Below are 27,173 nucleotides of genomic sequence, written 5' to 3'. Positions count from 1 at the left end.
CTCAGATCTTTATACGTTATGGCATGGAATGATATTTTTCTTGAACATGGGGTTGAGAACGAAAATAAGTCAGCCATGGTGGAGCAGAGTTGATGAGCTGAATGGCCTAATTCTGCTCCTATGTCTTATGGTCTTATGAATACAAATAGTTCCTCAGTTTCTTAGATTGTTTGCTTGAACAAGTGTTGCTAGAGCAATACAACTTCTTTGTTTATTTATTGTAAAGTTATTCCAACTGTACAATGTTAAAAAGTGTATGAAGCTGATCAGACAAAAATGTGTTTTTTTTTTGGTCATTTTGTTCAAAGCAGGTACAAATATTCTGCCAACTGTTCTGTACAGATTGAAAATACACCTCTTTTACATCCTTAATTTTCCAGGATGAATGGCAGAGTTAATGTATGAGGAGTGTTTGATGGTTCTGGGCCTGTACTCAATGGAATTTAGAAGAATGGGAGATAATCTGTTGGAACCTATCAAATATTGAAAGGCCTTGAGAGAGAGAGAGGGTGTGGAAAGGATGTTTCCTATGGTGGGTGAGTCTAGGACCAGAGGACACTGACAGAGTGGATGCAGAGAGCATGTTTCCTATGGTGGGGGAGTCTAGGACCAGAGGACACAGATAGAGTGGATGCGGAGAGCACGTATCCTATGTTGGGGGGAGTCTGGGACCAGAGGGAACAGCTTCAGAATAGAGGGAGATCCATTTAGAGCAGACATGAGGAGGAATTTCTTTAGCCAGAGGGTGGTGAATCTGTGGAATTCATTGTTACAGATGTCTGTGGAAGCCAAGGCATTGGATATATTTAAAGTGGGGGTTAATAGGTTCTTGACTAGTAAGGATGCTAAAGGTTACATGGACAAGACAGGAGAATGGGGTTAAGAGAGATAGTAAATCAGCTATAATGGAATAGCAGAGCAGACTTGATGGACTAAACTCACTCTGCTCCTATGTCTTATGGTATTGTGGTCCAACGCAATCTGTACTTCAAAAGATTCACCAGCAAGGCAGAAAATGAAAATGGTATCATCAATTTAACTGCATTGATCGGGGTTAGTAGATGAATTAATATTTTTGTCCCTTTATCCTTTTGAAGTTTCACTAGAGTACACTGTAATAAAGCTTTTAGTATTACAGAGACATCCGGGAAATCAAATATCTGACTATGGACTGGGCAGCTTCATTGTTAAAAATTATGTCTGGAAATTGCTAAAGTGTGAAGGGAGAGCAAAAGGGCAGAATGTAATCTGTGGTGCATCCATTTTTCAGATGCAGGATAGCAGTAAAACCTTTGAATTAGCTATGTAAGCAACTGTACCCATTGGTCAGTTTCCCAAACACATTGGATTCAGTTGTTAGCATAAATTTATGCTGCTCTCAAAATACCTGATGTCTGTTTAAGAACGTCTGACAAACTTTAGACAGAAATAATGACCACACCAAATTCATCCAATCAAACTATTCCAGCAACATTCCTAGGAGCTGCCATTGGGAAGGAAGTGGAGGAGACTTAGGTCCCACACCACCAGGTTCAGGAACAGTTACTACCCCCTGACCATCAGGTCCCACACCACCAGGTTCAGGAACATTTACTACCCCTTGACCATCAGGTCCCACACCACCAGGTTCAGGAACAGTTACTACCCCTTGACCATCAGGTCCCACACCACCAGGTTCAGGAACAGTTACTACCCCTTGACCATCAGGTCCCACACCACCAGGTTCAGGAACAGTTACTACCCCTTGACCATCAGGTCCCACACCACCAGGTTCAGGAACAGTTACTACCCCTTGACCATCAGGTCCCACACCACCAGGTTCAGGAACAGTTACTACCCCTTGACCATCAGGTCCCACACCACCAGGTTCAGGAACAGTTACTACCCCTTGACCATCAGGTCCCACACCACCAGGTTCAGGAACAGTTACTACCCCTTGACCATCAGGTCCCACACCACCAGGTTCAGGAACAGTTACTACCCCTTGACCATCAGGTCCCACACCACCAGGTTCAGGAACAGTTACTACCCCTTGACCATCAGGTCCCACACCACCAGGTTCAGGAACAGTTACTACCCCTTGACCATCAGGTCCCACACCACCAGGTTCAGGAACAGTTACTACCCCTTGACCATCAGGTCCCACACCACCAGGTTCAGGAACAGTTACTACCCCTTGACCATCAGGTCCCACACCACCAGGTTCAGGAACAGTTACTACCCCTCGACCATCAGGTCCCACACCACCAGGTTCAGGAACAGTTACTACCCCTTGACCATCAGGTCCCACACCACCAGGTTCAGGAACAGTTACTACCCCTTGACCATCAGGTCCCACACCACCAGGTTCAGGAACAGTTACTACCCCTTGACCATCAGGTCCCACACCACCAGGTTCAGGAACAGTTACTACCCCTTGACCATCAGGTCCCACACCACCAGGTTCAGGAACATTTACTACCCCTTGACCATCAGGTCCCACACCACCAGGTTCAGGACATTTACTACCCCTTGACCATCAGGCTCCGGAACTAGAGTGGATAACTTCACTCAACCCAACACTGAAATGACTCCACAACCTATGGACTCATTTTTAAGTACTTGACAACTCTTAGATAGATAGATAGATAGATAGATACTTTATTCATCCCCAAGGGGAAATTCAAACATTTTTCCAGTGTCCACTTATTGTAGCAAAACTAATTACATAGTATTTAACTCAGTATAAATATGATATGCATCTAAAATCACCCCCCCCAAAAGGCATTAATAAATAGCTTTAAAAAACTTCTTAAATAGTTTAATAAAGTGCATTGAGTGGTAACTTAAACTTGTCTCATTTTGCACATTGGTTGTTTGTCAGTCTGTGTGTGTTGTGTGTTTTCATTTATTGAATGTGTGTTTTCATTAATGTGTGTTTTCATTAATTCATTAATGTGCGTTTTCATTTATTTCATTTAGTGTTTTCATTTATTTCTTTGTTCTATTGTGAATGCCTGCAAGAAAATTAATCTCAAGGTTGTATATGGAAACATATATACACCGTGATAATTTGAACATTGACCTTTGAACTTTGACTCCAGGGTTAGGTTTATCGAGGGAAGCAGCCAAACATGGTGTTTGTCATTGCATGAATGGTGTCAGGAAGGGTGAAAGGCTCACGTGGTTCACCCTCTTGATTAGCTAAGGCAGAGGAACTAATTCCCCTCAACTTCCCTCTGCAGCCTGAGGTCAACTATTTTATCTTGTTTTTAACCTCACATCACCAGAGAAAAATTATCACCCTAAAATAAGGTGAGAAATGGAGTGCTTAAGGTGCATATAAATCTCGGCAATAGATTTAGTTTTGAGTTTTAAACAGTCCAGTTAATATGATTTTTCAACACAGCAAAACTGCTTCTGTAACCCTGAGGTTTGGCCAACACGTGTCTGTCTAGAGTAAGACAGCCTCTGGCCCAGTCAAACTGAGAAATCTCATTTGTGTGGACGCTGCGTGACATGTTGCCCAGTTACAAAACCCAAACCGCAATATCAGACAGTACACCATGTGCAATTAAACAAATGAACTTTATAAATCTTAATCTGACTATAGGGTTAGTAAAGAAAATAAAAAGAAAAAAGGCCCATTTTAATGAAACAGTCTAACATGCACGTTGGAGCTCACGGTTCCATCCATTTGTTCCCCATCGACTGCCTCCAAGTGTTGCTGACTCTCAGACTCTCGCTCCAAGTCCACTCCGTCCAGCGGTCTACCAACTCTTTCCATTCACATCTTCTCTCTTCATCTCTCCCCAACAAAAGACCGCAAAATTCCTGCTCCCAGCCCCACAAGAAAGAACAACAACCTCTCATTGGATAGCACCATTCTAAAGCCCCTGTTATCTCTACTCATAACCCAAACACTGCTACTACAAATAAACTGTGACCTTAGCAGTGAAACAGCACAGAGAGGCCATTACATTAGCAGTGAAACTTACACTTAATACTCAATGATCTTGTAAAGTCGTGTGACTGATTTCCAAGGCTTAAGCGATGATATGTGTCCCAACAGTACAGTAAAAAATAGGTTCCTATGTTCATTGGAACATAAATGCTCATCTTTAGTGATTCATACAATCCAAAGGCCTCATTAAGTTTCCATTTATTAAAATATTGATGAAATATTCCTTTGAGATAGTATAGATCATATGGAACATGGAACATAGAATATAGAACATAGAACATGGGACATGGGACATAGAACATTACAGCACCATATAGGCTATTCAGCCTGTGATGTTATGCTGATCTTTTAATCTACTCTAAGAGCAATCTAAACATTCCCTCACACAGTGTGCAGGTGTACTTAATAAAGTGGCCACTAAGTATACGTTGGGAATATCAAAAAGCTATACCTTCTACAGCACAGACAGAACACCAGGATTTGAATGGCTATGTATAACAAAAACTTCCAAGAGGACCACAAACTTGTTGTGGGCTTTCGAGGATTGTGTACCTCAATAATCCGGAGAGCTATGTTGGCTAGATTCAGGGCCTTGTGCTTTGACAGTTGGTAGGTCACCCATGCCAAACAGGTCAAAGGGTAGAGGCCAGATTAAGAGCGGTCTACTGGTCCTCCAGGTTCTGGGGTTCAGCTCAGGACCAACAACTCTGACTGATCAAAAAAAATTGTTACGGAAACAACAATGAGGAATCCTTCTTTATCTGTGTGTGACGGTATGGGCAGACTAAGTTAACAAATTTTCCAACATGTGTGGCATCCGTCAGTCTCGAGAGAGACCATGGATCTGCGCCTGGAGTTTCCAGGGTGCAGGCCTGGGCAGGGTTGTATGGGAGACCGGCAGTTGCCCAAGCTGCAGGCCTTCCCCTCTCCACGCCACTGATGTTGTCCAAGGGAAGGGCACTAGGACCCAAGCAGCTTGGCACCGGTGACGTCGCAGAGCAATGTGTTGTTAAGTGCCTTGCTCAAACACGCTGCCTCAGCTGAGGCTCGAACCAGTGACCTTCAGGTTACTAGTCTGATGCCTTGCCCACTAGGCCACGCGCATATGCTTTTGATAATAAACCTGATTCTGATTCTGAGGTGGAGGACGAACCTTCATTGGTGCCCTAAATGCCAACAGCACAGCAGGCAGTTAGTAAGTAAGAATAATAAATAAAGTCCCACAAAGCTTTCCCTGCTGAACTAATCCATGAACAAGCAATTGAAGGTTACTCATGTTTGTATAGAACTCTGACACCAGCAGAAATATCTTCTATTTTGTGCAAGTATTATTCCCAGCACCTGAAACATTCTAAGGCTCTCTGCATTATTGTTGCTGAATAGATCTGGCAGTGATTTTAGCAATCATCCACTGAGCCTATCCTACCTTCTTGATGTAGCATCTTACCTTTAGCACAGAAATGGTCTGGTGTGAAACATCCACCCCTTCATCCCCACTGCAAGCAAATTAAACACTGGGAATGGCGAACATTCTTCTGTTGTCAGACCTGATTTGAGAACACCACCTCAAGGAAGAACATAATGGGAAAAATAATAATTAAAAATACAACATTTTGGGAAACAATGTGAATCTCAACATCTCTTGCCTTGTGCTTTCATCTCCTGTCACTTGAAATGCAAGTGTGTTCCACAGAGAAGCACAAATGGACTAACAGATCTGCAGACACATAACATAGCTGAAGGAGAGATGAATATTAATCTCTTAAAGGTAGAAACGGGACATCAGTATCAATGAGCAGCAATTTTGAAATACACGCCTGCAGTTTTAAACTTTATTGCTTCTGTAAGAACCAAGAAAGTCTGCCATCTGCTTTACTGGAAAATTTATTTGTCTACAATGACCTCTGCATGTTGATCATATGATTCTAGAGTAAGCTATTTGTCCTTTGAAAGAATTATCAGAGCTCTGCTGCTCTCCTGCAATGCATTGTCTTCTGTAAAAGATTCTACTCAATTGCTCTTTTGAAAAGTCTAGATAGAAAGGATGTTTCCAATTTCAGAATCAGAATCAGCTTCAAGTTTAATACCAGGCCACATGTTGTGAAATTTGTTGTTTCAATGCAGCAGTACATCGTATATATAATAATAAAAATGAATTACAATTAAAAGCATATATAAAATATAAATTAAATAAGTGGTGCAAAAAAAGAGGGGAAAATTATGGATTCATTGACCATTCCGAAAGCTGATGGCAGAGGGGAGGAAGCTGTTCCTAAAAAGTTGAGTGTGTGACTTCAGGCTGCTGTACCTCTTCCCTGATGGTAGCAATGAGAAGAGAGCATGTCGTGGGTGATGGGGTTTTAATGATGCAGCCCTATGAGGCCTTATGTTTTAAGATGTCTGCAGTGTTGGAGAGGCTTGTGGCCATGATGGAGCTAGCAGAGTTTACAATTTTCTGCAGCTTTTTCTGATCCTAGGCAGTGAAACCTCCATAGCAGATGTTGATGCAACTGGCTACAATACTATTCACAGTATATCTGGAGAAATTTGGTGACATAATTTACAATTACATCAATATGTTGGGTCCAGAATAGTTCTGCAGTGGTGCTGACACCCCGGAACTTGAAACTGCTCATCCATCCCACTTCTGATCCATCAATGAGAAATTGTGTATTCCTTTGACTTACTTTTGCCTCAACACTACATGGAAAACAACATTTTTATTTTGTCAGCACCACTCTCCAGCTTACAGTGACACCAAGTCTAATTGATTGATGGGATGGTGGGAAAGTTGGTGTTGGTTGACAGTAATTAACTATGTTACAACATCACAATAATTTCCAGATATTGGAGCACTAACTACCTGTACTCACTCTGACATTCAATGAAACAGAAGATCAAGGTTTACGATTGTTTAATACCGTTTTCAGCACACAAAACATACAAAAGATAAAAACGATAATGAAAACACATTAAATATAAATACATAAGATATATATAGATAGATTGTATGTGCATAAAATGACACTCGGCACAGGAGTGTCTGTACATTAGGTGACTGAATGGAAATGATGAAGCAATGGTGGTTGGGGGTGTGGATGGGTGGGTTAGTGGGTGGACAATTTATAGATAAAGCAATATTTAAAACAGTTGTATTAGTGTGTGATGAATAGTGGTTTAATGATTTGCATACCTTTGGTAGCTTCATTATGAAATATACATAGAATAGTACAGCACATTACAGGCCCTTCGGCCCACAATGTTGTGCTGACCCTCAAACCCTGCCTCATATATAACCGCCCACCTTAAATTCCTCCATATATTTGTCTAGTAGTCTCTTAAGCTTCACTAGTGTATCTGCCTCCACCACTGACTCAGGCAGTGCATTTCTCACACCAACCACTCTCTGAGTGAACAACCTTCCTCTAATATCCCCCTTGAACTTCCCTCCCCTTACCTTAAAGCCATGTCCTCTTGTACTGAGCAGTGGTGCCCTGGGGAAGAGGCGCTGGCTGTCCACTCTGTCTATTCCTCTTAATATCTTATACACCTCTATCATGTCTCCTCTCATCCTCCTTCTCTCCAAAGAGTAAAGCCCTAGCTCCCTTAATCTCTGATCATAATCCATACTCTCTAAACCAGGCAGCATCCTGGTAAATTTCCTCTGTACCCTTTCCAAAGCTTCCACATCCTTCCTATAGTGAGGCGACCAGAACTGGACACAGTACTCCAAGTGTGGCCTAACCAGAGTTTTATAGAGCTGCATCATTACATCGCGTCTTTTAAACTCTATCCCTTGACTTATGAAAGCTAACACCCCATAAGCTTTCTTAACTACCCTAACTAACTGTGAGGCAACTTTCAGGGATCTGTGGACATGTACCCCCAGATCCCTCTGCTCCTCCACACTACCAAATATCCTGCCATTTACTTTGTACTCTGCCTTGGAGTTTGTCCTTCCAAAATGTAACACCTCACACTTCTCCGGGTTGAACTCCATCTGCCACTTCTCAGCCCACTTCTGCATCCTATCAATGTCTCTCTGCAATCTTTGACAATCCTCAACACTATCTACAACACCACCAAACCTTTGTGTCATCTGCAAACTTGCCAACCCACCCTTCTACTCCCACATCCAGGTCGTTAATAAAAATCACAAAAAGTAGAGGTCCCAGAACAGATCCTTGTGAGACACCACTAGTCACAACCCTCCAATCTGAATGTACTCCCTCCACCACAACCCTCTGCCTTCTGCAGGCAAGCCAATTCTGAATCCACCTGGCCAAACTTCCCTGGATCCCATGCCTTCTGACTTTCTGAATAAGCCTACCGTGTGGAACCTTGTCAAATGCCTTACTAAAATCCATGTAGATCACATCCACTACACTACCCTCATCTATATGCCTGGTCACCTCCTGAAAGAACTCTATCAGGCTTGTTAGGCACGATCTGCCCTTCACAAAGCCATGCTGACTGTCCCTGATCAGACCATGATTCTCTAAATGCCCATAGATCCTATCTCTAAGAATCTTTTCCAACAGCTTTCCCACCACAGACGTAAGGCTCACTGGTCTATAATTACCCGGACTATCCCTACTACCTTTTTTGAACAAGGGGACAACATTCGCCTCCCTCCAATCCTCTGGTACCATTCCTGTGGACAACGAGGACATAAAGATCCTAGCCAGAGGCTCAGCAATCTCTTCCCTCGCCTCATGGAGCAGCCTGGGGAATATTCCGTCAGGCCCCAGGGATTTATCTGTCCTAATGTATTTTAACAACTCCAACACCTCCTCTCCCTTAATATCAACATGCTCCAGAACATCAACCTCACTCATATTGTCCTCACCGTCATCAAGTTCCCTCTCAGTGGTGAATACCGAAGAGAAGTATTCATTGAGGACCTCACTCACTTCCACAGCCTCCAGACACATCTTCCCACTTTTATCTCTAATCGGTCCTACCTTCACTCCTGTCATCCTTTTGTTCTTCACATAATTGAAGAACGCCTTGGGGTTTTCCTTTACCCTACTCGCCAAGCCCTTCTCATGACCCTTTCTTGCTCTTCTCAACCCCTTCTTAAGTTCCTTTCTTGCTACCCTATATTCCTCAATAGACCCATCTGATCCTTGCTTCCTAAACCTCATGTATGCTGCCTTCTTCCACCTGACTAGATTTTCTACCTCACTTGTCACCCATGGTTCCTTCACCCTACCATTCTTTATCTTCCTCACCGGGACAAATTTATCCCTAACATCCTGCAAGAGATCCCTAAACATTGACCACATGTCCATAGTACATTTCCCTGCAAAAACATCATCCCAATTCACACCCGCAAGTTCTAGCCTTATAGCCTCATAATTTGCCCTTCCTCAATTAAAAATTTTCCTATCCTCTCTGATTCTATCCTTTTCCATGATAATGCTAAAGGTCAGGGAGCGGTGATCACTGTCCCCCAGATGCTCACCCACTGACAGTTCTGTGACCAGACCCGGTTCGTTACCTAATACTAGATCTAGTCTGGCATTCCCCCTGGTCGGCCTGTCAACATACTGTGCCAGGAATCCATCCTGGACACACTTAACAAACTCTGCCCCATCTAAAGCCTTGGAACTAATCAGGTGCCAATCAATATTAGGGAAGTTAAAGTCACCCATGATAACAACCCTGTTATTTTTGCACCTTTCCAAAATCTGCCTCCCAATCTGCTCCTCGGTATCTCTGCTGCTACCAGGGGGCCTATAGAATACTCCCAGTAGAGTAACTGCTCCCTTCCTGTTCCTGACTTCCACCCATACTGACTCAAAAGAGGATCCTGCTACATTACCCACCCTTTCTGTAGCTGTAATAGTATCCCTGACCAGTAATGCCACCCCTCCTCCCCTTCCCCCCCCCCAATCCCTTTTAAAGCTCTGAAATCCTGGAATATTGACAATCCATTCCTGCCCTGGTGCCAGCCAAGTCTCCGTAATGGCCACTACATCATAATTCCATGTATGTATCCAAGCTCTCAGTTCATCACCTTTGTTCCTGATGCTTCTTGCATTGAAGTACACACACTTTAGCCCTTCTACCTTACTACCTTTACTACCTTTATTCTGCTGCTCTTTCCTCAAAGCCTCTCTACATGTTAGATCATAGTACTAGTTAGATCTATATGTTAGATCATAGAGAGATACAGACCGTGTGAGCAAGATACAAAACATAGACTCAGTGGCCACTTTATTAGGTATACCTGAACACCTGTTCATTAATGCAAGTATCGAATCAGCCAATCATGTGGCAGAAACTCAATGCATAAAAATATGCAGACATTGTCAAGAGGTGCAGTCGTCCAAATGAGGAAGACATGTGATTGAATGTGAAATCATTGTTGGTGGCAGAAAGGGTGGTTTGAGTACCTCAGAAACTGCTGATCTCCTGAGGTTTTCATGCACAATAGTCCCTAGAGACTGGTGTGAAAAAACAAGAAAAATCCAGTGAGCAGCAGTTCTGTGGGCCAAAGTGCTTTGTTAATGAGAGAACACGAGGAAATCTGCAGATGCTGGAAATTCAAACAACAACACACCACAAAATGCTGGTGGAACACAGCAAGCCAGGCAGCATCTATAGGGAGAAGCGCTGTTGACGTTTCGGGCCGAGACCTGATGAAGGGTCAAGTGATGACCTTGCTTTTCACATTACTTGATTTGAAATTGAAATATCCCAAAAATATTTCCCAAAGAACTGAAATGGAAAACTGTCCAAATTTTTAAAATAAGCTACCAGATCCATAAGGCAGAAAAAGTAAATTACAAATTAATTTTATTTCATAAATTAATTACTGCTCCCTGTGTTAAGGTCAGGTTAACATTTAATGCACAAAGTCTCATGATAAATAATGGCTACTACCTAAACCAACTTTCCACTTAAAATGCTGAATGACCTGCTGCACACATATTTCCAATAGTTTCTGATTTTTTTTTCAGATCAAAGTTGAAGTAAATTTATTAACGAAGCATGTATGTCAATATTTACCACCCTGAAATTCATTTTCTTGCAGACATTCAGAGAAAAAAGAAATTCTGTGGAATATGAAGGAACAAAACGATACATAGACAAAGACTGACTGACTAGTAACCATTGTGCAAAAGAAGACAAATTGTGCAAATGATTAAAATCACACTGAGAACATGAGTTGTAGATCTTTGAAAACAATTCCTTAGGTAGTGGAATCAGTTCAGGGTTGAGGTGAATGATGTTATCCTGATTATTGAGGGGTAATAACTGTTCTAAAATCTTGTGGTGTGAGGCCTCAGGATCTTGTACCTTCTGCCTGTTGGTAGAAGCGAAAAGAGAGCATGGCCTGGAAGGTGGAAGTCCCTGATGATGGCTGCTTCTTTCTTGTGGTAGCAGTTCTTGTAAATGTGCTCAGTGGTGGAGAGGACTTTGATTGGGCAGAACTGACTAGTATCCTTCACTTTCTGTGGACTTCCAGTCAAGGGCATTGGTGTTTCCATACCAAGTCCTGAGGCAACTAGTTAGGATACTCTCCAGGTGCATCAGTGTTCATTTTGTTTCCTGTAAATTGACCATTTCAGGTAAAAAATAGTTCAAAGGGCAGTTTGTCTAATTTAACTTACTTGAAATAATTTTCACCGGCTCTGCAGGAAGGAAGTTGAACTTTTTTGAATAATTATAGAAGATTATAGAATTAAAAGTGTAAGTTACATCAATACGAATCCAATTTCTGTCATCTTTTGCACTATTTTACACCCAAAGATTCAATGACTCACCAGAACTAATTTTTGCTAAATTAAAACTATTTTCAGGCCTTTGCAGATGTTTTAAAAATTAAGCTGGATATTTAGATGCAAGTGTATAAAAAGGAAAGATGTAAATAGTTGAAGATTGCTAAGAAAGTGAGTGTTAACGTTCAATCTGTTTTCCTTGTGCAGCCCTGATCTAAGCTGGAGAGACGTGCAACACCTGATTGCAAAAACTGCAAAGATACCCAACCCCTTGAAAGCCGGCTGGCACGTCAATGGAGGAGGTTATCACGTCCACCACAGGTACCTGAATCATTATTTATGTTGGAATGGAAACAATTGATATTTGGATTAATTTTATTCAGCAATGCCTATTGCTTGATTTTTTTTTACAATTACTTTGTTTTGTGAAGCCTTCTGAAATGTCCAGATAATTTGGTTTATTGTGGTATACCGACTGCAGTCTGGAATATGTTACAGTCTGAAGAAAATCTGAATGTTACGCTGTGCTGTGGGGGTCGGTGTTGGAACCACACCTTTTTCGTGTTATTTGTCAGTGATTTGGATAATGCCACAGATGGCTTTGTGGACAAGTTTGTGGATGAAAGGAAGATAGGTGGAAGGCAGGTAGTGTTGAGGAAGCAGGGAGTCTGTGAAAGAACTAGGACAGATTGGGAGAATGAGCAAAGAAGTGGCAGATGGAATGCAATGGAAGGAAGTGTATGATCGTGCACTTTGGTAGAAGGAATAAAGGCATATGAAGTCAGAGTTGCCAAGGGACGTGGGAGTCCTTGTGCATGGCTACCTAAAGGTTGAGTCAGTGTTAAGGAAGGTTCTGTATTTAATGTATCAGTGGTACTTGTGCAATGTTGAAAATATGTTGTTTGATCGGACGTTCTTTGTTGATTATGGTTATTTGTATGAAGTACATGAATGGCATCGGTCGCTTAAGAAGCAGGCTTCGCTTAAAGTGAAAACAAATGCACTTGAGCTGTAAACCTGGCTCCCTTGTTTTATATTAAATTAGTTTTTATGTTTAGGAGTTACAAAACAATTTAAAAAATAAGCCTGACACAGCTACCTACCTGTTAAAGCACAGCAAGACATTTGAGTTGAAAAAAAAGTTCAGCAAGGAACTGTTGAATTAAAAAAAGAATGGCATGTGCTTCTTCGGGAAGAGGAGAAAGCCTTCAAATTTTTAAAAAGGCAGAAAATGGAAGAATTCATGGGTTCATAAACAATGTACCAGGTGACAATAGTCATAAAATCAGCAGAAATAGCTAGCTTCATCAGAAAGGTATGTAGATACACTCTGTATAACAGAGTTATATAGTGGCCACTGTATTAGGTATAACCATACGCCTGTTCATTAATACGTATCCAATCAACCAGTCATTTATACTTATATAGTATATAAGGAACAATGAATGAAACATACAAGATCTCACACTTTCTCTCAGCTCCTCTCTTCTCAATAGCTCTCCCTCTACCTCTCCCCACCTCAATCTCTCTGTTGCTCCCACTCCTCCCCATCCCTCTCTCCCTCTCTCTCACCATCCCTCACCCATTAGATCATCTCGACAGTCTCGCTCCCTCATGTCTCTTGGCTTTTCTCTCTGGTCTGCATTTTTTGCCTCCTTCTTTAGAGTTGTACTTTGGTTCCCCCATTTCTAGCCTGCTTTTTCTTCAGCTGGTCTTCCATGAACTCACTCTCTCTTCTCCTGCTACCACTCCCTTCAGCCAGCTTCTTTGTCATTCTCTCATACTTCAACACAACTTGCCCTTTTTCCTTCCCCAGTTCTTTTCTCTCAATTCCTTTGTCTTCTCATTCACCTTTCTTCCATCCACACTCCCACTTTCTTCCAATACATCCTCTCCCTTCCACTTTCCTCTCTCTTTCCCTGTTCTTTTAGGCATCTATGAGTCAAATAGATTGCAATGTTTATTGACACGACTGAGTATGTCAAAAAAGATTATTTTCTATTTGACTGGAATTTCAAATGCTATTTACTGCACACATCAAGCATAGTTCCTAGTTGAAGACGAAGTGTCATTACTTGACAATGAGTCTCCAAAAGAGTCTGTTGTTGTAAAAGTTTGTAAATCACAGGATACCAATCTGATGGCATGAACCATGACTTCTCCTTCCATAATTCTTTTTCATTATTTATTTTCTCCTCCCCTTCCCTCTTCTTCTATTCCCCACTTACATTTTCTCCTCACTTGGCTATTACCTTCTTCTTCCATTTCTCCCATAGTCCATTCTCCTCTCCTGTCAGATTCCCACTCACCTGCTTTACTTATCACCCTCCAGCTATCCTCCTTCCCCTCCCCTACCTTCTTAATCTGGCATCTCCCCACTTCCTTCCCAGCCCTGAGAAAGGGTCTCAGCCTGGAACATCAACTGTTTATTCACTTCTGTAGGTGCTGCCTGACCTGGCATGCAGAGTTCCTCCAGCATGTTGTGTGGGTTGCTCCAGCTAACTTTTACTGTTGGTCCAGGAGGTTTACAGCTAGTAGATCTGCATTTATATTGTTTCTTAAATTAAGAAGGAAAATAAGTAACAAAAGATTATGCTTCAAGAACTGTTATAACATTGGCATTGATACAAGATCAACATAGATAAAACCCAATTACTTTCATTTAACTATAGCCCACCAACAGAAATTGAAAGTAGACATCCCTGGGCATGGCACACAGAGTCTTTCTAATATTTGGGCATCATTATGCCAAAAGATTTGGCAAAGTTATCAGAATGCAATTATCAGTATATATATATATATATATATATATATATATATATATATATATAAATTAAGGACGATTTAACAAGATAGAACCTAATTCCTTTTTTAAGTCTCAGTTCAAGGATTGGGTCTATTAAAATGAATATACTGCCCAGACTGTTATATCTCTTTCAGACCCTACCAATAGAGATTAATCAAAATCAATTCAATGAATGGAACAAAATGTTATCAAGATATATATGGCAAGGTAAAAGGCCTAGAGTTCATCTCAAAACTTTGCAATTAGCCAGGGAAAAGGGGGGATGGGGCCTACCTTCTCTTACAGATTATTATTTTGCAGCACAGTTGAGAACTGTGATAATGTTGGTGCAACCCATCATATGATGCTCAGTGGAAAAACATTGAGGAGCAGGTGCTTCCCATCCCCGTACAGGCAATTTTGGCTGATAACAACCTGCAAAGGTAACCCCTTTGATAACCCATGAGTGAAATAGACTCATAAAACATGGAAAACTATTATAAAAGAGTATAAACTAGTGGGAGATATTGCAATTCTTAAATGGTGTGCATATGGCTCGGATTTTACGTTGAATAAACTGGATGCTAGATTTAAGGACTGGACGGCTAAAGGAATAACAGTTCTTTGCAATATAATGAAAGAAGGAACACTTCTGTTTTGAAATACTTAAAGAGAAACACATTAGAAAAACAAGACTTTTCTCAGTATTTACAGATGTGACAGTATGTTAATTGGATGGTTAAAAATGTGACCAAGGAAAGTACATGCTTGATAGAGCTATTTAGAAAAGCATATAATTCAGATAACGGTAGGAGAATAATTTCAAGTGTGTATAAGGGTTTGTCAAATCTTAAAACACATTCGACTTTGTACATTAAGTCAAAGAAGGAAGAAGGAATAAGAGGGATATTTATATCTGAGGAAGAATGGACAACAATATGGAGGTATCAATGGAAGTGTACCAGTTCACAGAAATGAAGGGAGTTCAGATGGAAAAACTTGACAAGATATTTTATTACACCCTCTCAGAAATCCCATTATGATAGTAACCTCCCTGTTTGCTGGAGAAATTGTGGAAATCAAAATGCAAATCATTATCATATTTTCTTGGAATGCTCTGTTATCAAAAACTATTGGAGTGGGATCCACAATGCCCTACAAGACATCTGTAAATGTGAAATACCCTTAGAAAGTAAGACTATATATTTTGGGTATATACATCAAGAATGGTTGAAAAGAGATAAATATTTAATCAATATACTACTGGTGGCTGGTAAAAAGACTCTTTCTAGGCAATGGTTATCACAGAAGAGCCCGACTTTAAATGCATGGATGGAAATTACGATGGATATTTACTAAATGGAGAAGATAACAGCATCTGTTAATCATAAGTTGGAACAATTTGATTCATACTGGGAAAAAGGTTTAACTACATAACACCACAAATTTGTGATTCGCAATGAAAATGTTGTAAAAAAAAAAGGATCATGCCCTACTTATACATAATTTTCTCCTTTTGCTTGTTCCTTCTTTCCTCTCTTTTCTATAGGAGTATATCTCAGATAAATATTATGTGGAGATTTGTGGCAAATATGACTAGATGATATACTTTGTATATGTACAATATCTGAAATACATCTTATGGAAATGTTTGTTTGATGATGAACTTCAATAAAAAATAAATTACAAAAATAAGAAAGTTTTACAAAATGTCACAGTCAACATTAGTATCAGATACAATAACTTTTGGTCACAAAATAAAATAAATCTATTAATTTCTGTTTATGGGAGATTAATATACCATTAGTTCCAATGCAAACTATTGATAAGCTCTCCGTACATATGCAAAACTGTGCTTCTTTTTAAATCATGTGTTAATTCTCATATTCTCAATATATGATATTAACTTCTGGAAGAAGTTTCAGTCAATTGATTTCTGTTTTCTTTTTCTCACATTTTGATCGCCATAATCAGTTTGAGAAGGACATTGTGTATGTAAACAATAGCATGTCCACAATGCCACTTCAGGTTTTGAAGGGAGACCCTGATTAACGAAGCTATGAATACCTATTACTTACTTGCCTTCTTATTATTTAAGAAGGAACTACTGAGTTCATGGACCATTCTGAAATCTGATGGCAGAGGGGAAGAAGCTGTTTCTAAAATGTTTACTGTGTGTTTTCCAGTTCCTGTATCTCCTTGATGGTAGCAAAGAGAAGAGGGTATATCCTGGATGGTGAAGGTCTTTAATGATGGATGTTGCTACCTTATACTACCACCTCTTGAAGATATTTGCGATAGCGAGGGGGGGTTGTGTAAGTGATGGAGCAGCCTGACTCTATGTTGCTCTGTACCTTTTTCAATCATTCGTATTGGAGCCTCAATACTAGATAGCGATGCACCCAGTCAGAATGCTCTCCATGGTATATCTGTAGACATTTTCTCCTCAAAGTTCTAATGAAATGTAGCCTCTGTTGTGCCTAGTCGGAGTCCTTGCTGGTTGCCCTTTTGAATAAGTGTTTGCTGCTCTGCATGCTTTCATCTTTAACTGGATTCTTGCATGGAACCAGGAGATGTTCAGGAGCAATAGATGGAATTTGCTGTCCTCAGCCTCAATCCACAAGGAAAACAAAGTAGCTCTTAAATGTCTGTGTGCCTGATACAAGCCATTTACCTTCATCATTATGGATCAATATAATTTAATCCTCTCAACACATTTACAGAGGAATAAACAAGCCTACATGGTATCTATTTGAGACTTTTATTGAGTAACAGATTTAAAAGCATCGGTAACAGAAGTGAAACATTATATTTGACTTGTTAATCGTACATGATTCTGTTTTTTTAAGATATTTAACACCTTTTCCACTGAAAGGTGTGTAAAGTCATAACACATTTCCTACCTCAGGGCGAATAGCCAATAGTGTGTGCTGAATCAATCTGTGTACAAAAGGCCACAGACATGATTAAAAACTGTTTGACGAAGCACAGACGCGATGCAAAATTTATATCATTCAAGCTCACTTTGTCCCTTTAAAGCAATTTGAATATTTTGAAGAACTATCTCAGCCCGTTTATTCATTTTCATAGGTGCTGCCTGACCTGCTGAGTTCATCCAGCATTTTGTGTTTTCCCTTCAGAGGGGTTTTAACATGTTTTTAAACCGCTAGGTACCATGTTTGTTTACCCTGAACACCTTGAGGATGATAGATTTACCCTTCTGGGGAGGTGACATGTTGCAATGTGGCTAAAAGTCTAATCTAGTCCTCAAAACAAAAAGTGGGGTAGACCAATTTCTCCACAGAATTGCAAATACATATTACTGCAAATTAAAAACCATTAAGAGATTCTGAAAATGAAACATAGAAACATAGAAAATAGGTGCAGGAGTAGGCCATTCGGCCCTTCGATCATATAACCATTCAGTATGATCATGGCTGATCATCCAACTCAGGACCCTGTACCTGCTTTCTCTCCATACCCTTTGATCCCTTTAGCCACAAGGGCCATATCTAACTTCCTCTTAAATATAGCCAATGAACCGGCCTCAACTGTTTCCTGTGGCAGAGAATTCCACAGATTCACCACTCTCTGTGTGAAGTTTTTCCTCATCTCGGTCCTAAAAGGCCATTATCCTTAAACTGTGACCCTTCGTTCTGGACTTCTCCAACATTGGAACCAATCTTCCTGCATCTAGCCTGTCCAATCCCTTTAGAATTTTATACGTTTCAATAAGATCCCCCCTCAATCTTCTAAATTCAAGTGAGTATAAGCCTAGTCGATCCAGTCTTTCTTCATATGAAAGTCCTGCCATCCCGGGAATCAATCTGGTGAACCTTCTCTGTACTCCCTCTATGGCAAGAATGTCTTTTCTCAGATTAGGGGACCAAAACTGCATACAATATTCCAGGTGCGGTCTCACCAAGGCCTTGTACAACTGCAGTAGAACCTCCCTGCTCCTGTACTCAAATCCTTTTGCTATGAATGCCAACATACCATTTGCCTTTTTGACTGTCTGCTGTACCTGCATGCCCACCTTCAATGACTGGTGTACAATGACACCCAGGTCTCGTTGCATCTCCCCTTTTCCTAATTGGCCACCGTTCAGATAACAATCTGTTTTCCTGTTCTTGCAACCAAAGTGAATAACCTCACATTTATCCACATTAAATTGCATCTGCCATGAATTTGCCTACTCACCTAACCTATCCAAGTCACCCTGCATCCTCTTAGCATCCTCCTCACAGCTAACACCGCTGCCCAGCTTCGTGTCATCCGCAAACTTGGAGATGCTGCATTTAATTCCCTTGTCTAAATCATTAATATATATTGTAAACAACTGGGGTCCCAGCACTGAGCCTTGCGGTACCCCACTAGTCACTGCCTGCCATTCTGAAAAGGTCCCATTTACTCCCACTCTTTGCTTCCTGTCTGCCAACCAATACTCTATCCACGTCAATACCATACCCCCAATACTATGTGCTTTAAGTTTGCACACTAATCTCCTGTGTGGGACCTTGTCAAAAGCCTTTTGAAAATCTAAATATACCACATCCACTGGCTCTCCCCTATCCACTCTGCTAGTTACATCTTCAAAAACTTCTATAAGATCGGTCAGACATGATTTTCCTTTCACAAATCCATGCTGACTTTGTCCGATGATTTCACCTCTTTCCAAATGTGCTGTTATCACATCTTTGATAACCGACTCTAGCATTTTCCCCAACACCGATGTCAGACTAACCTGTCTATAATTCCCCGGTTTCTCTCTCCCTCCTTTTTTAAAAAGTGGGGTTACATTAGCCACCCTCCAATCCTCAGGAACTAATCCAGAATCTAAGGAGTTTTGAAAAATTATCACTAATGCATCCACTATTTCTTGGGCTACTTCCTTAAGCACTCTGGGATGCAGACCATCTGGCCCTGGGGATTTATCTGCCTTTAATCCCTTCAATTTACCTAACACCACTTCCCTAGTAACATGTATTTCTCTCAGTTCCTCCATCTCACCAAACCCTCGGTTCCTTGCTGTTTCCTGAAGATTATTTTTGTCCTCCTTAGTGAAGACAGAACCAAAGTAGTTATTCAATTGGTCTGCCATGTCTTTGTTCCCTATGATCAATTCACCTGTTTCTGACTGTAAAGGACCTACATTTGTCTTGACCAATCTTTTTCTTTTCACGTATCTATAAAAGCTTTTACAGTCAGTTTTTATGTTCCCTGCCAGCTTTCTCTCATCATCTTTTTCCCTTTCCTAATTAAGCCCTTTGTCTTCTCTGCTGGTCTCTGAGTTTCTCCCAGTCCTCAGGTGTACCACTTTTTTTTTGCTAATTTATATGTTTCTTCTTTGGACTTGATACTATCCCTAATTTCCCTTGTCAGCCATGGGTGCACTACCTTCCCTGGTTTATTCTTTTTCCATACTGGGATGAAGAATTGTTGTAGTTCATCCATGCGATCTTTAAATGCTTGCCATTGCATATCCACCGTCAACCCTTGAAGTATCATTTGCCAGTCTATCTTAGCTAATTCACGTCTCATACCTTCAAAGTTACCCTTCTTTAAGTTCAGAACCTTTGTTTATGAATTAACTATGTCACTCTCCATCTTAATGAAGAATTCCACCATATTCTGGTCACTCTTACCCAAGGGGCCTCACATGAAAAGGTTGCTAACTAACCCTTCCTCATTGCTCAATACCCAGTCTAGAATGGCCTGCTCTCTAGTTGGTTCCTCGACATGTTGGTTCAGAAAACCATCCCGCATACATTCCAAGAAATCCTCTTCCTCAGCACCCTTACCAATTTGGTTCACTCAATCTATATGCACATTGAAGTCACCCATTATAACTACTGTTCCTTTATTGCACGCATTTCTAATTTCCTGTTTAATGCCATCCCCAACCTCACTACTACTGTTAAGTAGCCTGTACACAACTCCCACTAGTGTTTTCTGCTCCTTAGTGTTATGCAGCTCTACCCATATTAATTCCACATCCTCCAGGCTAATGTCCTTCCTTTCTATTGTGTTAATCTCCTCTCTAACCAGCAATGCTACCCCACCTCCTTTTCTTTCCTGTCTATCCCTCCAGAATATTGAATATCCCTGGATGTTGAGCTCCCATCCTTGGTCACCCTGGAGCCATGTCTCTGTGATCCCAACTATATCATATTCATTAATAACTATCTGCACATTCAATTCATCCACCTTGTTACGAATGCTCCTCGCATTGACACACAAAGCCTTCAGGCTTGTTTTTACAACACTTTTAGCCCTTATTCAATTATGTTGAAAAATGGCTCTTTTTGCTTTTTGCCCTGGATTTGCCTGCCTGCCACTTTTACTTTTCACCTTACTACTTTTTGCTTCTACCCTCATTTTATGCCCCTCTGTCTCTCTACACTTGTTCCCATCCCCCTGCCACATTAGTTTAAATCCTCCTGAAAAGCAGTAGCAAATGCTCCCCCTAGGACATTGGTTCCAGTCCAGCCCAGGTGCAGACCGTCCTGTTTATACCAGTCCCACCTCCCCCAGAACTGGTTCCAATGCCCCAGAAATTTGAATCCCTCCTCCTTGCACCATTTTTCAAGCCACGTATTCATCTGAAATATCCTCCTATTTCTACTCTGACTATTACATGGCACTGATAGTAATCCAGAGATTATTACCTTTGTGTTTCTACTTTTTAGTTTATCTCCTAACTCCCTAAGTTCACCTTGTAGGACCTCATCCCGTTTTTTTTTTACCTATATCGTTGGTACCTATGTGCACCACGACCACTGGCTGTTCACCCTGCCACTCCAGGATGTCCTGCAGCCGCTCAGAGACATCCTTGACCCTTGCACCAGGGAGGCAACATACCATCCTGGAGTCTCATTTGCGGTGGCAGAAAGGCAATAAAAAGAGAGCATGTCAGGCTGCCCTGGCTGCTTAATGATGGATGCCCCATTTTTGAGGCATCTCCTTTTGAAGATGCCCTTGATGCTGGGGAAACAAGTGCCCACGATGAAGCTGGCTGTATTTACAACCTTTTGTATCTTTCCCCAATTGTGCGAATTGGTCCCTTCATTCCAGGCTGTGATACACCCAGTTAGAGTACACTCAACAGTACATCCGTAGAAATTTGTCAGTCTTTGGTGACAAACCAACTCTCTTCAAACTCCCAGTGAAGTACAGCTGCTGAGGATGGCAATACTTCATGACAATCCTCAAAAGTAACAACTCTCTGCGTGTGTGCGTGCATTTATTTTGATAGATTTTTGCTGTTTGTCAAATGTCGAAATGCTCCTCTGAGACATGACAGTGCAGGAGATTCACCAGCACTTATAGAGCATTGCCATTGTGGTGTAGTGGTTACCTATTACAGCCTGGGGCGGTGGACATCGGACTTCACTTCTGGCTCTGTCTGCCTGTGACCACATGCGTTTGCTCTGGGTGCTTCTGATTTCACCCACAGTCCATAGACATGCAGATTAGTAAGTTCACTGCACTCACTTCCCTTCCCTCACACCCTTCAACATCTGGCATGCTCTTGCTGTCTTCCACAATGAACATTGATGCAAAATACTCATATAATTCATCTGTCACCTCCTTGATCCCCAGTATTATTTCTCTGGCTTCATTTTCTAGCCATCCAGTATCCACTCTCATCTCGCTTTTATTTTTTATATACTTGCAAAAGCTTTTTTCAATCTATCTTTATTTTGTATGCTAGCTTGCTTTTGTCTTTTATCTTTTCTGTCCTAATGATTCTTTTATTTGCTCTCTATATAGGTTTTTAAAAGCTTCCCAATCCTCTGTCTTCCTGCTATTTTTTGCGCTCTCTTTTCATTTGCTGGACGGTTGCTGGGTGGTGTAACTTGTTGGTCGAAAATGGCCTGTTCTGTGCTGTATCTTTAAATACAACTTACAAAATAAATTATTTTTTTGGAAATGTCTAATGGTAAACTCTTCAATACAATTGAACAGAACTTTTCATGGGATGCTATTTTCACAATAAAACAGTCTCCATTTAATACCTAGTAAACCATGGTTTGTGCTTTTTTCTGGGCGTATTTTTGTCTTTTTGAAAAGATCTATGATTTGCAAAATCAAGTCGATAGAATTAAATAAAAATTATAAAAGTAACATGAGACCTGCAAGTATTAAAATAAATTTGAATGTGAATTATGAAGCTGGCACAGGAACTGTGACACCTGGACAGGATAAAAGAAAATTTGGCACATATCTGACTTTAGCTGTGATTAACATTCGCTATTTAACTTTTGCTTTAGTTTCTGTTTTAAATCTAGAGTCATTTCCGACATGTCAAAGCATCCACTGCAGTTTAAAACGAAAACAATACTACATTAGCAATTAGATTTGCTAAAATCAGAGCACAAGATGCCAATAAAAAGCTCAGCAGGTCAGAATAGGGTTGAGAGGGATAACAAATTGCCAACGTAATGTAGCAGTTAGTGTGATGCTATTACAGCTGGAGGCGTTAGTGTTCAGGGTTCAATTCCAGCACAGAGTTTGTACATTCTCCCTGTGACTGTGTAGGGTTCCTCTGGTTACTCCACGTTCCTCCCTCAGTCCACTGTAAACTGGACCAGGATAACTTGCTATCAATCTAGTTACAGCACACAGGGACTTGGGCTATATTATTACTTTTTCTCCCTTTGTGACTGTTTATTTTTCTGTTTAAGCTACATGCTATGATCAGTGTACTGTGTGGTGCTGGTACTGTGTTTTGCACCTTTGTCTTCAGAGGAATGCTCTTTCGTTTGGCTATATTCACGTGTGTTTGAATGATAATTAACCTGAATTACTTCCTCAATGCAATGTTTTACTCAGCACTCACAAGCTGAGAGCCTTTGGAGTCACTCTGGAGAGAGGCTCTCTGACCCAACATTACATCACATTTTTTATGCTAAAGAACCAACATAACAGCAGGACATTTCTATAGTTATAATGCATTCATACTACTTCACTTGTTTCAGACACCTAGATCTCACACCAAAACTCAAGACACTCTAAACTAAATGTTAATCATTGCAGTCTCTGGGCTACATTCATCTCAGGTTTCCTGGTTTGCATTTGATCCCAAGGCCACCATTGTTGTCAGCTGCATTTTAAATTCAATCTACAATCCACATTCAGATTTGATGACTGGTTGTGCTTGAAATTAATATTTGCCATAATCCATAACTCCAGAATACACACTAAGGGTAATGAATTAATCTGTAGGAACAATACGCAAGACAAGTTTTTCACAATACCTCAGTACATGTTACAATCATAAATCTGTCCGATAATCCATTCCAACGCTCATCCGTGATGAATAGTCTCAATGCAGAATATTGGTGACCTCTTTATTCTACACCTTCTGAGACCCTCTGTCAGTCTGTTTTTGTTTCAGCCTTGGACATAGATTGTGGACTAGAGGAAGGTTGAAGTTGGATGATGCAAATTGAACAGAGGGAGAAACGGAAATAAATTGTGTGAATGAGTATGCTGGGCGACAATATTTCTGAATTGGAAACATAGAAAACCTACAGCGCAATACAAGCCCTTCAGCCCACAAAGTTATGCTGAACATGTCCCTCCCTTAGAAATTACTAGGCTTACCTACAGCCCTCTATTTTACTAAGCCCTATGTACCTATCCAAAAGCCTCTTAACAGACCCAATCGTATTCGCCTCCACCACCATTGCTGGCAGCCTATTCCATGCACTCACCACTCTCTGAGTAAAAAACTTAGCCCTGACATCTCCTCTGTACCTACTCCCCAGCACTTTAAACCTGTGTCCTCTTGTGGCAACCATTTCAGCCCTGGGAAATGAGCCCTTGAGGACATCAGTTGAGAGTTAGGGGGTAAAATTTTAAGGGCAACACGAAGGGGAATTTCTTTACACAGAGAGTGGTAGTTGTGTGGAACGAGCTTCCAGTAGACAATAGACAATAGACAGTAGGTGCAGGAGTAGGCCATTTGGCCCTTCTAGCTAGCACCACCACTCACTGTAATTATGGCTGATCACACACAATCAGTAACCCCGTTCCTGCCCTCTCCCCATATTCCTTGATCCCGCTATCTATAAGAGCTCTATCTAACTCTCTCTTGAATGCATCCAGAGGTATGGCCTCCACTGCCTTCTGGGGCAGAGCATTCCACATATCCACCACTCTCTGGGTGAAAAAGTTTTTCCGCATCTCTGTTCTAAATGGCCTACCCCTTATTCTTAAACTGTGGCCTCTAGTTCTGGACTCACCCATCAGCGGGAACATGCTTCCTGCCTCCAGCGTGTCCAATCCCTTAATAATCTTATATGTTTCAATCAGATCCCCTCTCATCCTTCTAAATTCCAGTGTATACAAGCCTAGTCGCTCCAATCTTTCAACATATGACAGTCCCACCATTCCAGGAATTAACTTTGTGAACCTACGCTGCACCATCTCAATAGCAAGAATGCCCCTCCTCAAAGTTGGAGACCAAAACTGCACACAATACTCCAGGTGCGGTCTCACAAGGGCCCTGTACAGCTGCAGAAGGACCTCTTTTCTCCTATACTCAATTCCTCTTGTTATAAAAGCCAGCATGCCATTAGCTTTCTTCACTGCCTGCTGTACCTGCATGCTTGCTTTCAATGACTGATGTACAAGAACACCTAGATCTCATTGTACTACCCCTTTGCCTAACTTGACTCCATTTAGATAGTAATCTGCCTTCCTGTTCTTGCCACCAAAGTGGATAACCTCACATTTATCCACATTAAACTGCATCTGCCATACATTTGCCCACTCACCCAACCTGTCCAAGTCACCCTGCATTCTCATAACATCTTCCTGACATTTCACACTGCCACCCAGCTTTGTGTCATCGGCAAATTTGCTAATGTTACTTTTAATCCCTTCATCTAAATCATTAATGTTTATTGTAAACAGCTGCGGTCCCAGCACTGAATACTGTGGTACCCCACTGGCCTGCCATTCCGAAAGGGACCCGTTAATCACTACTCTTTGTTTCCTGCCAGCCAGCCAATTTTCAATCCACGTCAGTACTTTGCCCCCAATACCATGTGCCCTAATTTTGCCCACTAATCTCCTATGTGGGACTTTATCAAAAGCTTTCTGGAAGTCCAGGTACACTACATCCACTGGCTCTCCCTTGTCCATTTTCATAGTTACATCCTCAAAAAACTCCAGAAGATTAGTCAAGCATGATTTTCCCTTCATAAATCCATGCTGACTCGGACCGATCCTTCTACTGCTATCCAAATGTATCGTAATTTCCTCTTTTACAATTGACTCCAGTATCTTTTCCACCACTGACATCAGGCTAACCAGTCTATAATTCCCTGTTTTCTCTCTCCCTCCTTTCTTGAAAAGTGGGACAACATTAGCCACCCTCCAATCAGCAGGAACTGTTCCTGAATCTATAGAACATTGGAAAATAATTACCAATGCATCCACGATTTCTCGAGCCACCTCTTTAAGTACCCTGGGATGCAGACCATCAGGTCCCAGGGACTTATCAGCCTTCAGACTTAACAGTCTATCCAACACCGTTTCTTGCCTAATATAAATTTCTTTCAGTTCATCCTTTACCCTAGTTCCTTTGGCCTCTATTACATCTGGGAGATTGTTTGTGTCATCCCTAGTGAAGACAGATCCAAAGTACCTGTTCAACTCGTCTGCCATTTCCTTGTTCCCCATAATAAATTCACCCATTTCTGTCTTCAATGGCCCAATTTTGGTCTTAACTATTTTTTTGCTATTCACATACCTAAAGAAGCTTTTACTATCCTCCTTTATATTCATGGCTAGTTTACCTTCGTACCTCATTTTTTCTTGGCGTATTGCCTTTTTTGTTATCTTCTGTTGCTCTTTAAAAGCTTTCCAGTCCTCCGGTTTCCCACTCATCTTTGCTATGTTATACTTCTTCTCTTTTATTTTTATACTGCCTTTTACTTCCCTCGTCAGCCATGGCCGCCCCTTACTCCCCTTAGGATCTTTCTTCCTCTTTGGAATGAACCGATCCTGCACCTTCTGCATTATTCCCAGAAATTCCTGCCATTGTTGTTCCACTGTCTTCCCTGCTAGGGTATTGTTCCATTGAACTTTGGCCAGCTCCTCCCTCATTGTTCCATAGTTCCCTTTGTTCAACTGTAATACTGACACATCCAATTTTCCCTTCTCCTTCTCAAATTGTAGGTTAAAACATATCAATATTGTGGTCACTATCTCCTAAAGGTCCCTTTACTTCGAGGTCCCTGATCAAATCTGGTTCATTGCACAACACTAAATCTAGAATTGCCTTCTCCCTGGTAGGCTCCAGTATAAGCTGTTCTAGGAATCCATCTCGGAGGCACTCCACAAACTCCCTTTCTTGGGGTCCAGTACCATTCTGATTCTCCCAGTCTACCTGCATGTTGAAATCCCCCATGACAACTTTATCAATACCTTTGCGACATGCCAATTTTACCTCTTCATTCAACTTACACCCTACATCCAGACTGTTGTTTGAGGGCATGTAGATAACTCCCATTAGGGTCTTTCTACCCGTAGAATTTCTCAGTTCCATCCATACTGACTCTACATCCCCTGATTCTATGTCCTCCCTCGCAAGGGACTGAATATCATTCCTCACCAACAGAGCCACCCCACCCCCTTTTCCAGTCAGTCTGTCCTTTCGATAAGGTGTATATCCTTGAATATTCATTTCCCAGGCCCTGTC

At 41.2% G+C, this 27,173-nt stretch overlaps 1 protein-coding gene across 1 annotated transcript in view; it reads left to right on the top strand.

The window, feature by feature from the left end:
• The window catches only part of LOC132400430 (PC3-like endoprotease variant B), a 1,805,907-nt gene that overhangs the window by 1,183,493 nt on the left and 595,241 nt on the right, over nucleotides 1-27,173 (top strand). The window contains exon 12 of the mRNA XM_059981370.1: nucleotides 11,881-11,994. Coding sequence (XP_059837353.1) covers nucleotides 11,881-11,994 — 114 coding nt within the window. The remainder of the gene's footprint in view (nucleotides 1-11,880; nucleotides 11,995-27,173) is intronic.

This window comes from Hypanus sabinus, chromosome 10 (assembly GCF_030144855.1).
Source record: "Hypanus sabinus isolate sHypSab1 chromosome 10, sHypSab1.hap1, whole genome shotgun sequence".
Lineage (NCBI taxonomy): Eukaryota > Metazoa > Chordata > Chondrichthyes > Myliobatiformes > Dasyatidae > Hypanus > Hypanus sabinus.
This window is presented reverse-complemented; position numbering and strand designations above follow the sequence as displayed.